At 43.3% G+C, this 14,789-nt stretch overlaps 1 protein-coding gene across 1 annotated transcript; it reads left to right on the top strand.

Moving 5' to 3' along the window:
- The first annotated feature begins 711 nt into the window (after positions 1 to 711).
- LOC310986077 (nuclear receptor subfamily 1 group D member 2-like) lies at positions 712 to 14,545 on the top strand. The gene is made up of 8 exons (XM_083971834.1): positions 712 to 1,450; positions 7,889 to 8,209; positions 8,669 to 8,757; positions 8,878 to 9,022; positions 10,391 to 11,097; positions 11,738 to 11,923; positions 12,238 to 12,448; positions 13,015 to 14,545. The coding sequence occupies exons 1-8, from the start codon at positions 1,432 to 1,434 to the stop codon at positions 13,209 to 13,211; spliced, it is 1,875 nt and encodes a 624-aa protein (XP_083827960.1). The 5' UTR covers positions 712 to 1,431; the 3' UTR covers positions 13,212 to 14,545.
- The last annotated feature ends 244 nt before the right edge of the window (positions 14,546 to 14,789 follow it).

Genomic DNA, 14,789 nt, shown 5'->3' with positions numbered 1-14,789 from the left:
TTATAGTAATTCTATTTTTGATATCAGTGATGTAAATTTCTATCTATCTATGTTTTAGCTTTAGTCTCTTTTATTGTTTGTGTTGTGTGTCTGTTGTTGTGTTACGTCTTGTTGTGTTATGTTTTGCTATGGACCTGAGTCTGAAATATAATAATAAATAAATAAATTACAAATTAAATTGCTAGGACACGTTTTTCGAATATAGAGCAGTTGATAAAGCTTTGAGAATAATAGTTCCCCGGCCACTCTGCCACATTGTTAATCCAGTCTTACTTACTGTGTTGACATTGACAGCCATGCGTGACCTTACCCTACAATGAAACACTAGACTAGAGAGGGAAGTCGCGTAGACACGTTGTGGAGAGTGAGACCTCTTCCTCCTCCTCCCATCTCTTCCCCCGCTTATCGCCTCGCGCAGGCAGCTTCTGGCCTCATTAGCATAAAATGTGTGTCAGTAGGGCAGCGCGAGCTCACATGCCATGCGCACATGCAGCAGGGCTTTAAGCAGCATTCCTCTGTCGGACGAGCCCAATGTGCCGTCTCCATGCGGGGCTGTCGGCCAATGAAAAAGTGAGAAAGAGTAAAAAAAAAAAAAAAAAGTGGGGGCGTGTGGGTGATGAAGGGAAGGGGGAGGGGTGAAATGTTTTCAGAGAGCGTGACAGAAAGAGAGAGAGAGAGCTGATACACATCAACAAACAGGCGGGTTGAAGGGACACAGAAAAAAAAAGGAGAACAGGAAGGAGAGAGAGAAAAAAAAATTGGTCACATTTCTCAGCCACCTGAAAACGTGCTGGTTATTTTAGGACGCGTGTTGCTTATTGATGAGCGTACGGGGGGGAGTGTTTAAACTACTTCCACTCTATAGTCATGTTTTGATGGTGACTCACTGTACATGGCAAGAAAAGGAGCTGCCTGCTGGATGCTGAATGCTTTGGGACCTCTGTAATTTAGAGAGAAGCCCACACCACTACAGCAGCGGTATTACTACAGTGATATCACCCAGCCTGGCATCACACGGTGTGCAGACCTTGCGCTGAGCAGAGCAGAGCCGAGCTGAGATATTCACTTTGGAAATTATTCTGGATCATTAACAGATCTGCGCGTATTTCTTTGAAATAACCTATTACTAGCCTATTTCTAATTTTTATTATTATAGGCTAATTTTATTTTTTATTATTCTCCTTGTTGTCTTCGCTGCCTGGGTTTCCTCCCAGAACCCCAATGCCCTGTGCACACTCGCGCTTGTCTGATATTTGGGATACACTCTCTATGCCTTGGCAGTTCATGACTCTTTCACCTGTGTCAACGAAACTCCTCGGTTGCAAGCAACAGCAAGAGCAGCAGCAGTCAGTCACAGTCCAGCAATAAACGGCAAACCAACAGTTTGACAACACGGAACAACAGAGCAACATCGATCTACTACTGGAAACCATGGACAATAGCCCAGGTGGTAAGTAAAACATGTTTTTCTTTTATTACTGTACTGGGTGTCTTTTACTTGAAGCCACTGGAAATGTAATTTCTGTGCCAGTAGTATAGCTGAAGGATGGAACAGGGAAACATACCGTGCATAGTTACTGGGGAATTAAATGATGCTGTTACACTTGTCTACACTGTATATTATTCTGAGTGATTTTTTTTTTTTTTTTTAAGATTTTTCTGTCACTTTCCATTGATTTATTCATCGTTATAGCATGAATCGACCTTATTATTGCTGGTTATTACTGGTTATGATAAAGTGATAGTTGGACAGGTTGTTTGTTTTTTTAAAATCTAGTTCATGCGCATGTTTTTAAGTTTTAAAGCCGCAGCTGCACCTGACACATTATGGGCTACTGTACTGACCTACAAGGTGCAGCTGAGCTCCTGTCTGTGTCCCTGCAGCATTCAAACTATTGTTTGTTTAACATGGAAGCTGCTGTGGGCGCTGGTGGTGTCAAATATTTGCAAAAGAAACAAACGTGCCCTGCCTTGAAGGGCTGGTAACTCATCTGTGTGATATGTGGCTTTTCTTTTTTTTTGTGATGCTTCAGTGTGACAGTTTTTTTTTTTCATGGAGAGCGACCTCTGTAGACAGTTTTTGCAGCGGACTTCCGATTCTCTATGTAAACATTTCTCTCACGTGAAGCCTGACCCAAAATGCCCCCTAACCCCCCCTCCTCCCCTCCCCACCCCTCCCACCTGCCCTGCACGAACACGTTTCCTCTCCACGCAGCCACAGCCATACATTAACCCCACTGGCCCCGTTCCCATTGTATCTATAGGTGCATGTGAGTTAGACTCTGATCCAACTCTGTGGTTTAGTTTAGTTTAGTTTAGTTCCTCTTCCAAACTAGTTGAACAACTTGTGCGCATGTGGAAGTTGGAAATTGTTGTTGGACTAACTCCTACTTGGCTCCAGTTCAGTTTTTTTTTTTTATCTGTGTCAAAACACATGTGAGTAGGTCTATGTCAAGGAGCAACAGTCAGTCAGTCAGTCATAGTCACGCCCACTGAGTGAAAACAAGTGACCGGTGCCAAATGGTTCCTTCCATGTTAACTCAACTGGCCACGACTTGACTTGAAGAGCGGAGTAAAAAAAACATCCTGTTCTGCCAGGACCTGAATCATGATCTAACCCAAATGTCGTGGGAGGAAGCTGACGATGAAATGAATGAAGCCCCAGTGCTGCTGCGTAAATCATATGGTACTCATAAAAATCAAATGAATAAAAAATAAAAAGCGAGCGAACCATTCAAATCCACCCCAGAATTTAAACCATTAACTCAGCAGGGGGAATAATGGATTCAATGAAGCAGTAGGCTACAAGTGGAAGTTTCTGGATGGATCATGTGCATATGAATACTATATTATGCATTCATGTAAAAGTATAATAAGGATCATGGGAATGAATAGGCTACATTAAGTTATGATATAGGGAGACTAGAATAGGCTATAATAATATAATATCATAATAATGCGCAGTGACGTCACTTTAAATAAGCATCACATCGATGCTTCCCTATAGAAATGATCATAATATTAATATTAATAGTTGTTATAATAGCAGCAGCAGCAGCAGACAAGGCCATTAGGACAGTCAGCCCGCCCACGGCATGCTGGGAAAAAGCGGTCGTGATAATGTAGAACAACTAGAGAATCATCATGCGCCTCCTTTTTTTAATACGCAGCCACCCCGCCTCGAGCTCGAGCCCACAAGCACGTGTACTCAGCCTCAGTATCCACGTGCCGCGCATGATTCCCGAGCTCCCCGCCCCTCCTCCTCCCCCTCATCCTCCTCCTCCCCCCTCCCTCCTCCTCTCTCTGCTCCACTCTGCTGCTCTGCCCGCACGGGGATTCCTCCCGTTGCTTGGTCAGTGGGTCAGAGAGGTTTAACAGCTCCACCGCTGTGGCTGAATGTATATTTGAAAATTACAACGATCCACGGGTTTATATAGACAGAAAATCATCCATTATCACCATTATAGAGCTGCTGCTAACATAGATACATCAATTAAATTCAATATTCACGTGTTTTCTATTCATAATCATGGCCTATATCTGAATAATGTGGAATTATTCTTCAGCAGAACCTCATGAAGATACTGACATTGACATGATAGCTACATAAAATGTAACATTTAAGCTCAATATATATGAATACATCACACACAGAGAATATTCAGTGTCATTATAAAGTGATAGTGGCCCAATTCATACATTTTTTATTATATCACATCACATGAGTCATGAAGTCAGCTGGTGGCCTGATGGCTGCCTCTCCCTCTCTCTCTCTTTTTTTTCTTCTTTTTTTTGACACAAATTGTCTTGCCTCCATCTTTATTCAACCAAATGGAAGATGAATTAATAAATAAATAGATGAATGAATAGCTGGATCATCAGAGAGTGCCGTAATCAATATGAGAGAAGTGAAGAGGCTCTTCAACACCACTAGCTGAAGGTTAATTGGAGGAATTAGTGTACGTTAATTGTTTCCACAAAAGCTATGATGATGATGATGCTGATCTCAGGCCTTCAGAGAGACGCGACCTTGTGACCTAAAAGCATCGTAACCGTCCTCGTGATGTGATATGATGTGCATCATCCCCTCAAAGGTTTTGTTTTTTGTTTTTTCACCTGCAGTCCTTGAATGCGTCACAGCCAAAATGCCATTCACCATCACGGTGCCAACTCCCTGAAACCAAACTCTCTCTGCGATCCACATTAACCGGGCTAAGCTAACTCAGATTAAAGGCCAGGGGGGTTTGATTGGGATGTCGGATAGTGTTTCTGCTGAAGGATCGAGTGTGAAACCTGCTCCTGTCAGTCTCATATATAGATGCACATGATCGACTTTGAAAAAGTGTAGAAAGTTCAACAAAGTGGAGCAAAAAAAGAAGTTTATTGTTGAAACCCCATGCAATGACATTCTTACTTGCATCGCCTCCCTTCACATCACAAAGGGATAGTAGAAATAGGGTAAGAAATGAATGAAAGAGACTTAAAAAAAAGAACTTTTAAACTAAAAATGTGCATAAAGTGCATATAAAGTGCTGCACAGTTGAATCATTTCCTGTTGCTTTCAAAGAAGTTTTCTGTCCTTGAAAAGCTTCCTAACTAGTGGTGTGTGTCATGAGGCCGGCTGCTTCACGTGGAGCCAGGCTCGCTGCCCATGCACAGTTGTAAATGTTCTCATAAAAAAGGACAGACTTAAAAAAAAAAAAGAAAAAGAAAGTGGGCGTCGACTGGACTTATTGCCCAAACCCCACCCCACCCGCCAGACACGACACGAGCCCTGAGGTCTATACAGTTTTACTGCCATGCATGTCTGTATGTATGTATGAATGCATGCCCAGCAGCACATGAGGAGGGAAATGAGGGGGGAGGAGGGAAGAGGAGGAGAGGGAGGGGCGACGCAGTGTTTTGTTTATTCTATGGGCTGTATGTGAATCCACAGGTCACATGTTGTAACCTGTGGCGGACGATGACATTCCCAGAGCTCGTTCTGGCGCTCGGTCAAACCAGATTCCAGGAAACCAGAATATGGAGCGTTTAGTGTTTAGTGTTGGTGCAGCTCACAGGGGTGGAGACAGGGTTTGTGAGTGAGTAAGTGACTGAGTGAGTGGGTGGGTGGGTGGGTGAATGTGTGTCTGAGTGGGTGTGGAGCTCATGTGACGGCTGACGGAGCGTCCCCTCCGCAGGTGATGATGCACATGTCTAGGAAAAGTTGTGTCGTTATCCTGACACACACACGCACGCACGCACACAGGAAGCTGCACATGTGCAAAGTTACATTTGTGTGTAAGGTCAAGTCGCACTCAGACTGTGACACCAGAGCTGCCACATTCACACACTCACACGCACACAGACACACACGCCCTTATACACAACAAGCATCCAAGGCCAGAGTACCTTACATTCAGCGGCGACACGTGTGAGCGGAGGAATTAACTCGGCTCTCCACAGAAACGCAGCAGCACGTGTTTCCTCAAGGAGAGAAAACGCAGGGAGGCTTTTCCTTTTTTTCTTTTTCCTTTTTTCTTTTTTTCTCAGATGACTCAAGGTCTTCGGGGGAAAACAGCTCACTAGAACAGAGCACAGACGTACTGTCACTGTTACACTGCTGCTACTACAGTTCATGTGAGACCCCCCCCCCCCATCTCCCCCTTTAACCAGACTGTTTAACCCAATCACAGCTGATACAAACCTGTGCAGCTGGTTATCGACAGACATTAAACAGTCATGATCCTCGTGATACAAACCCGCAGTGACACGTTTTTTTGTGTTAAATAGAGGAAGATAAACGTTTCATTTTGTGCTCAAGTCATTACATGTCATTAAAATCAGCTAATCGCACAAAAAAATCAAATAAAACGAGGCCAAAAAGAACAAGAAAATGAGAATAATCATCATAATAAGTGGAGCACTCGCTCGTTTTATGAATTCCTGAACTGGTGAAATCAAATGAGTGATGTCAGCTTGTAAAATGAGCTAAATTAAGATCTTAATGAGTTTCCTTATAGCGGCTGTAAAATGACATCCGATTTAAAAACAAACAACGCCTAGATATGAATGTGTCAAAACATTGTTAAACCCGGCAGCAGCAGCAGCAGCAACGTGACCGACTGACTTGCACGAGAGGAATGCATCATCGACTTAATGTGGCCGTGCCCTACTCTGCTTTATTTTATTTTGCATTGCATTGCTTTGCTTTTCTCTTTTACGTCTGTAGTCAGTCACAGTAACAGCAGCAGCAGCAGCAGCATTAAAGCCCCCCCCTCTCTTATTCTAAACGTGATCTGCCCCGGCGCTTGTTATTGTGCTGCTGCTGCTGCTGCTGCTGCTGCTGCTGCTGTTGTCTACACGGGACTGCGCAAAGAGCCTTGTGAGTCGGGCGGGAACTGTGTCAAGAGTCCATGTGAGCTCCCGGTCAGGTGGCTGGCGGATAGATGGGTCTGCAGGCCCGCAGCCAGAGTGGTGAGGGAGGGAGGGGGTGAGAGGGAGAGGGAGGGAGGGAGGGATGATGGGAGGAGGATAGAGGAGAAGGGAGGGAGGGAGGGAGTGGAGGGAGTGGAGAGAAGAGAAAGGCTCAGTGGTGGTGAAAGCGAAGCAGGCAGGGAGCGGGCTGCACGTGAGGGGCAGTCTTTCATCTTGCAGAGAAGAACAGTGTCTGCAAAACAAGAGGAGGAGGAGGGAGGAGGAAGGGAGGGAGGGAGGGAGGGAGGAGGTGGTGTTGCGTTTAGGGGTAACAGGGCATTTCCGATGTGATGTGACATGTCTAAACAAAGAGGCTGTTTGTCTGTTTGTCAGTGGCACGGTGACTTACTGCCCCCCTCCTCCTCCTCCTCCTCCTCCTCGTTATGATATGAATCTCATGGCGTTTCCTGTTTTGGCGCATTGATTTTTTCTTTTTTTACTGCGATGTTTATAGTTAGAGATCTTTATGAGGACCAGCAGCAGCAGCAGCAGCAGAGTGTCAGTGTCGTCGTCGTAGCTCATATCTCCTATCACAGAGATGTAGGTGACCTTATCAGACCTTGTTATCCAGCCCTCTCACGTGTTATTTATTCACTAAAGTCTCTCTAATCAGTGAAAAAACAACACGCAAGGCAAGGCAGCCCAGTTGGCATGACAAGGCGTTTTTTTTTTTCTTTTTATTATTATGATTGGAGGATCTGACCTGACAGATCGGAAGCCAAAAGTGTCTGACACACACAGATATTCAGGTCAGAGCTGTTGTTGTTGCTCAAGCCGTGACGGCGTCGCTGAATAATTAATCAGATCAAATTTCTGATCAGGGTTTTTTTTTTTCTTTTTTCTTTTTTGTGTGTGTGTGTTTATGACAGGTTGCCAAGTGAGAACACTGTATCACAGCCGAGTGTTGCTCAACACACTGCAAAAACTCACAATCTTTCCAAGAATATTTGTCTTATTTCTTGTCAAAATGTCTCATTTCTAGTCAAAACTAATCCACTTTCCACTTTAAATAAGACTCATCACCCAAAAATGAACTTGTTTTTCGACACTTTTTACTTATTTCAAGGATATTTTCACTTGAAATAAGTAGAAAAATCTGCCAGTGAAAGCAAGTTTTTTGTGCTTGTAATAAGAAAGAAAAACTTGCTCCACTATCAGATTTTTCTACTTATTTCAATTGAAAATATCCTTGAAATTAGTAAAAAAGTGTCTAAAAACAAGCTACTTTTGTATGTATATGTATAAATATACTTATTTTAAGTATAATGAGATTAGTTTTGACTAGAAATGACATTTTGACTAGAAATAAGACAAATATTCTTGGTAAGATTTAGCGTTTTTGCAGTGCACTTACACTCTCACCTACTTTGAGACCCAGATGAAGAGCAGTGAACTGACCTCTGCCCCCCCTCTCCTCTCTCTGCTCCTCCAGGTGGTGTTATCCTGTACGCCGGCTCATCTGGCAGTGCCAGCCCGAGTCCTGGCAGCCCTTCAAGTGGATACCAGACCCAGTCGCCCTCGTCCCACTCGCAGCCCTCGTCCCCCGAGGGAGGTGTCTCCTTTCAGGAGCTCGGGTCCATGAGGCAGAGAGGGGACCGGAGGGGGGCCGACACCCCTTCCCCGAAAATGGTCTTCCAGTTTCCCGAAGTAAACAACGCTCCGGTCGCCCAGATCACCACGGTGTCGTCGTCTTCGACCTACAACCACCCCACCATGGCCAAGAGGCCGTGTGGCTTCACCGGCACCTTCACCAGTGAGTCTCATCTCATCTTCTTCCTTCCTACACTGCAAAAACTCAAAATTTACCAAGAATATTTGTCTTATTTCTAGTCAAAACAAATCAAATTATACTCAAAATAAGACTCGTCACATTAAAAAGCAGCTTGTTTTTAGACACTTTTTACTCCTTTCAAGCCTATTTTCACTTGAAATAAGTAGAAAAAGCTGATAGTGGAGCAAGTTTTTCCTTTATTCTTATTACAAGCACAAAAAACTTCCTTTCACTGGCAGATTATTCTACTTATTTCAAGTGAAAATTTGTGGAAAGAGTTTAGTTTTGACTAGAAATGAGACATTTTGACAAGAAATAAGACAAATATTCTTGGAAAGATTTTGAGTTTTTGCAGTGATGTTCTTTCTTTTGTGTTACCTGCCAGCATCCTGTCACTGTGTTTCCCTCTCTAATGATGGATTTGTGCGCTTCTCCCCACAGAAACCGGAGGGATGGTTCTCCTGTGTAAGGTGTGTGGAGACATCGCATCTGGCTTTCATTATGGGGTGCACGCCTGCGAAGGCTGCAAGGTGAGACTGAGAAACACACGTCCTGCTGCATCATGTCATCATGTCTGCAGATGCAACACAGACTCACACTACAGACAATAGACTTTAACTAACGCCTTTTATTCTATCTTCTTCTACCAGGGTTTCTTCAGACGCAGCATCCAGCAGAACATCCACTACAAGATGTGCGTGAAGAACGAGAACTGTCTCATCATGCGCATGAACAGGAACCGGTGCCAGCACTGTCGCTTCAAGAAGTGTCTCTCCGTGGGCATGTCCAGAGATGGTGAGAGAAAGACCACATTCAGACTCATAGTTTAGGATTTAATAGTTTATTATAATAATATAAGTTCTACAGGGTCAGATCAGATCAGATCAGGTGGGATAGCTTTAATACTAAAGGTTATTAAAATAAAAAGCCTGATTCTGCTCTTGAAAGAGTTCGAACGCAGGTTTTTGGGAAATAAATCATTCCCTATTGCTTCTCTTCTATCTCCTCTCACCTCCTCTTCCTCCTTTCTGTCTTTTTGTTCTCCTCTGTCTCGGCCCTGTGTCTCTGATTTATAGCGCGAGCAGCCTGAGAGTCCCAGTAGTCATCAGTCAAACAGAAACTGTGACAAATGGAGTTTATTTTGGGAAATTGGGCCACAAAGTTGTTGATTACCCCTCCGACCCCCCTCCCTCCGTTGTGTTCAGCAGGACTCAGTCTTTACCTGCAGTTCACCCACTTTACTACTCAAACATTTTTTACAAACTGTGGTAATTTTATTCTGACCTGTTTATCATAAAAAGTCCAGAGTAAAAAAAAAAAATGAAAGCGCTATCAGGACATAATGTAATGGTGCTGCTGCTGCTCTGCCTCGTTTCACCGCAGGAGTCTGATCTCCAGGGACCGGGCTTAAAGTAGGTGATAATAAATCATGGCTTTTTCTGGAGCAAACATTTTTAGTCGACCCAAAAACGCCCGAAAGACAAGAAAAGAAAAAAAAAAGCACCTGATAATTCATAGAAACTTTACTGGTGACTGGTGAGAAACCAAATGCGAGTTTGTTTTTATTCCCTTTATAAATTAATAGAAAAGCACAGACGGAGATCTTTTCTTTTCCATTTTTTTTTCTTTTTTACGCCCCCGGTCTTCGCAAATCGATTTCTGATGATCCCATTTTCCTTTTTTTTTTTATCTCCTCACCTCTCCTACCTGCGTCTGTCGTGTTCTTGACCTTTCTCCTACTCACTCACTCTGTCACTTTGCTAATGACATCATGTTGGTTGCTGCCGCCGACCCAGTGACCTACTTCCACACGGCAAAGAGAATGAGAGCTCAACGGGAAGGCAGAGAGGAGGAGGAGAGGAGGAGGAGGTATAGCATACAGAGAGCTATAAATAGAGTCTGTCAGTGGAGGTGCAGTGTTGAGAAAAAGAAGGAGGAGGGGGAGGGAAAGGAAAGGAAGAGAAGAGAAGAGAAGAGAAGAGGAGGAGATGAAGGCTCGGTGGGGAACAGCTGTGATGGAGGAAGCAGATTAGTAATCCATGTAGAGATTACAGCTGCACTGTCACATGTTGGATGAATTTATACCAGAGTGTTTTGTGTGTTGAACATGTCGTCGGCCATGTTTGATAACTTCTTCATCTTCTTCCTCTTGTCTCCTTTCAGCTGTTCGTTTCGGTCGCATCCCCAAGCGGGAGAAGCAGCGCCTCCTGGACGAGATGCAGAGCTACATGAACAGTCTCAACGAGTCGGCTTCCATGGAGATGGAGGTGTCTCCTCCTCCTCCTTCCTCCTCCTCTTCCTCTTCCTCTTCATCTTCCTCATCTTCCTCTTCCTCATCATCATCGGCCCCCTCCAGTCCCCAGAACCAGAACCAGAACCACCACCACCTCCTCCACCACCACCACCAGACCAACGAGCCGTACCGCAGCGAGGAGAAGCCTCTCAAGATGGCGTCTCGCAGCAGGAACAGCAACAACAGCAACAGCAACAACAACAACCACAACAACGCTTCCACTTTCCAGAGCAGCAGCAGCAGCGCGGTGCAGGAGCTGTCGCAGCTGACCGCCCAGACCGCGGTAACCACGGCGACGCAGCAGCAGCAGCAGCACGGCGGCGAGCAGGCCACCGATATGACGCCCGGTTACCACAACATCTCCACAAACTGCCCCGACAACGCCAACAACCACAAGTACAGCTTCTCCTCCTCCTCCTCCTCCTCCAATAATCAGAACCAGTGTCCAATGAGCCGCAGCCGATCGCCGCTGTCGTCCTATCAGAGCGCAGCCAATCAGAACGGCTTCGAGTCTCAGAACCAGAACTCGTCCTCATCGGGTTGTCCCTGGAAGCTGCACGGAGGCGCCAAAGTCCTGGTGAGCAGCCCTCTATCTATATCTATCTATCTATCTATCTATCTATCTATCTATCTATCTATCTATCTATCTATCTATCTATCTATCTATCTATCTATCTATCTATCTATCTATCTATCTATCTATCTATATCTCTATATCTCTATATCTATCTATCTATCTATCTATATCTCTATATCTATCTATATCTCTATATCTATCTATCTATCTATCTATCTATCTATCTATCTATCTATCTATCTATCTATCTATCTATCTATCTATCTATCTATCTATCGTTCTATCGTTCTATCTATCTATCGTTCTATCTATCTATCTATCTATATCTATCTATCTATCTATCTATCTATATCTATATATATATATATATATCTATCTATCTATCTATCTATCTATCTATCTATCTATCTATCTATCTATCTATCTATCTATCTATCTATCTATCTATCTATATCTCTATATCTAGCTATCTATCTATATCTCTATCTATCTATCTATCTATCTATCTATCTATCTATCTATCTATCTATCTATCTATCTATCTATCTATCTATCTATCTATCTATCTATATATCCATTAAATTAAAGTCAATAAACGAGTCCTAACACGTCGCCATCTTCTTTCTTCTGTCCTCTGCAGGCGTGTCCACTCAACTCGTGTCCCGTGGCGCCGGCCAGTCGCTCCAGTCAGGAGGTGTGGGAGTCGTTCTCCCAGTGCTTCACGCCGGCCGTCAAGGAGGTGGTGGAGTTCGCCAAGAGCATCCCCGGCTTCCAGACGCTGAGCCAGCACGACCAGGTCATGCTGCTCAAATCTGGCACTTTCCAGGTAAATAGACTTCTTTTTCTTTGTCTCTTTTAAATAAATTAATGAATGAAGGAAAGTTTATTTGAGCACAGAATAAAAGAAGAACAAAACATAACAATTTATGCTCAAAAGGAGCAGGAAGAAGCCAAAGCTTATTAAATCCCACCCATTCTCCCTTTGTTAATTCCAATATATACTATAATAAGTTATAAAATAGTAAGAATAAACACATAAAGTCACAATGAGACATAAAAGAACAAAAAATGAGTAGCCTGCTCTTTATACTTCCTATAAATAAATCCTAACCAACCTTGTTGCTGTTGTCGTGTCCTCAGGTTCTGATGGTGAGGTTCTGCTCGCTGTTCGACCCCAAGGAGAGGACGGTGACCTTCCTCAACGGGCAGACGTACTCTCTGGCGTCGCTGCGGGCGCTGGGCATGGGCTCCTTACTGGACAACATGTTCGACTTCAGCGAGAAGCTGAGCTCTCTGGGCCTGGAGCCCGACGAGATGGCGCTGTTCATGGCCGTGGTGCTGGTGTCAGCAGGTACGAGTCTCCTCCATCTCCTCCGTCGTGCATAATACAATAAAACATCAGAACTGAATTGATTGATTAAAAAAATGATAAGAAAAAACACATTTTTTATTTTTAAAAATGTTAAATTGATTACATTTTTTAATCAAAAAACAGAATACAAAACAATATAACAAATATTGTAACTCATTCAACACATTACATTAAGAATTTACAGAGTATTACAGTTCCAGATAAGACAAGGCATCTTTATTTATACAGCTCATTTCATACCAAGGGGAAACTCAATGTGCTTTACATGAAAACACAACATTTAACAGTAAGAAAAAAGAAAAAGAACAGCATAAAAACATACAATTTTTAAAAGTTAAATATAATAAAACCCAAAATTGGAAACTTTAACATAAAAAAAGAATAAAGAAAGTACAGGAATATATAATAAAATAAAAACTTGACTAAAATAGAGCATAAAATCTGAGTTTGCTGCATAAATTATTGATTCGAGATAAGAATTCAACCAACTAGCTACACATAACTTCCTGTCTAACCGCTCTCCTCTTCCTCTTCTTCCTCTTCAGACCGCTCCGGCATCGTGGAGGTCGGGGCCGTGGAGCTGCTGCAGGAGAACCTGATCAAGGCGCTGCGCTCGCTCATCACCAGCCGTCGCCCGGACGACAGCACGCTGTTCCCCAAGCTGCTGCTGCGTCTGCCCGACCTGCGCACGCTCAACAACCAGCACGCCGACAAGCTGCTGGCCTTCCGCATCGACCCCTGAAGCTCCCGACACCGACACGAAGACACGACACGACACCGACGGACGGACGGACGGACAAGACGGACCCCATCCCTCCACCGTCCATCGAGGTGGAGGAGGTGTGTCCGAGTCCGAATCCGAAATCCCCACTGGCCTCCGCATGACGGACGGTTCCCGTGGGAGATGCGCCCCGAGAGTGAAAGGATGGAGGCGCAGCAGCAGGGGGTCGAAGCTCCTGAACTCGAACTGATCTGATCCGATCTCGATCTCGATCTCTCTCCTCCTCCAGTTGCTTCCAGGATCGATTCACAAAAAAACTAAGACATTAAAAAAGAAAAAAACACACACAAAAAAAAACTTTATAAAACATCACCTGTGTTTTTTTTTTTTCGACATCAATCCACCAAGTCATCGCCTCCTCCTCTACGTCCTCCTGGAGCTCATCTGAGACAGTTTTTGTTCTGAAAGACCAAAAAAGAAAGAGACAGAGAAAGAGAAAGAGAAAGAGACAGAAAGAAAACGGCCTTTTGTTTTTCCTCACCAGACTTTGTCCTCTTCCTCCTCTTCCTCCCGTCCCAGCTCACAAAGCTACGAGCAAGAACGAAGCACATCTTGCCCCAGAAAAGAAAAGAAAAATGGACATCATGTAAAAAAAAAACACTCACAATGATGATTTCTTCTTACTGTACATTCATGCTACAAGTGTAAAAAAAATTGCACTTTTCCATACATCGAGAAACCTCTTTACATCCATAAATGAATATAACAACAACATAGCAATAGCAATGTCTAACACATTAAAGGTTAGGAGGACGGGACGGTTTGTGTTGTTTCTCTCCGAGCTAAGCTATTTTCACAACACAAATAAAAAAAAATCTTTATGAGAAAAAAAAAAAAAAAAAAAAAAAATCACCCGTCTGTGATTGTTCTTGAGAAAAATGTAGAGCATTTTTTTTAAAGAAATGAGAGTAAAGTTGCATTGTATTTCTATGCTGCAAATCAGGGAGAAATTATTGGTCATTTTTCGACCGTGTCTGATGGGTAAATATGTGGAATATGTGTTCAGATGTAAATTTTTTTTGTACATAAACCTTTATTCTTTTGGTTTCGTACCCTTGTTTTTAGTTTTTCTCAGATTCTCAGATATGTAAATGAAGTTAGTATTGAGATGATGATGATGATGATTATTATTATTGTACGTCACATGTAATAATAGAGATCGCTCCACAGACTGCAGACAGAGGAAAAGAGCAGAAAAAAGCAGCGTTTTGAACCGTGTATAAACTTTTTATTTTGAAAAATATATGATTGAATATAAATAAACATGTTGTCGACTGACTGCATCACACTGTGAATATTTTGTAAATGTTTTATGGTCACACAATAGAGTTACCATTATTAAAAAACGTTCTATAGCAGCTTTCTCCTTGTGCTCCTCTTTTTTCCTCTACATCTACATCCACATCTACATCTACATCTTCGTCTTCGTCTTCCTCCGCCAGCCGAGCAGGCACATACAGTACTGATGGAGCCGTATCCTAGCAACAGAAGCAATGAGCCAATCGTGATGCTCTGCAGCCCCGAGAGCCATTAGGTGAA

This window comes from Trachurus trachurus (assembly GCF_905171665.1).
Source record: "Trachurus trachurus genome assembly, chromosome: 5".
NCBI lineage: Eukaryota > Metazoa > Chordata > Actinopteri > Carangiformes > Carangidae > Trachurus > Trachurus trachurus.
Note: the sequence above shows the minus strand (reverse complement) of the source record. Positions and strands in the feature narration are given on the sequence as shown.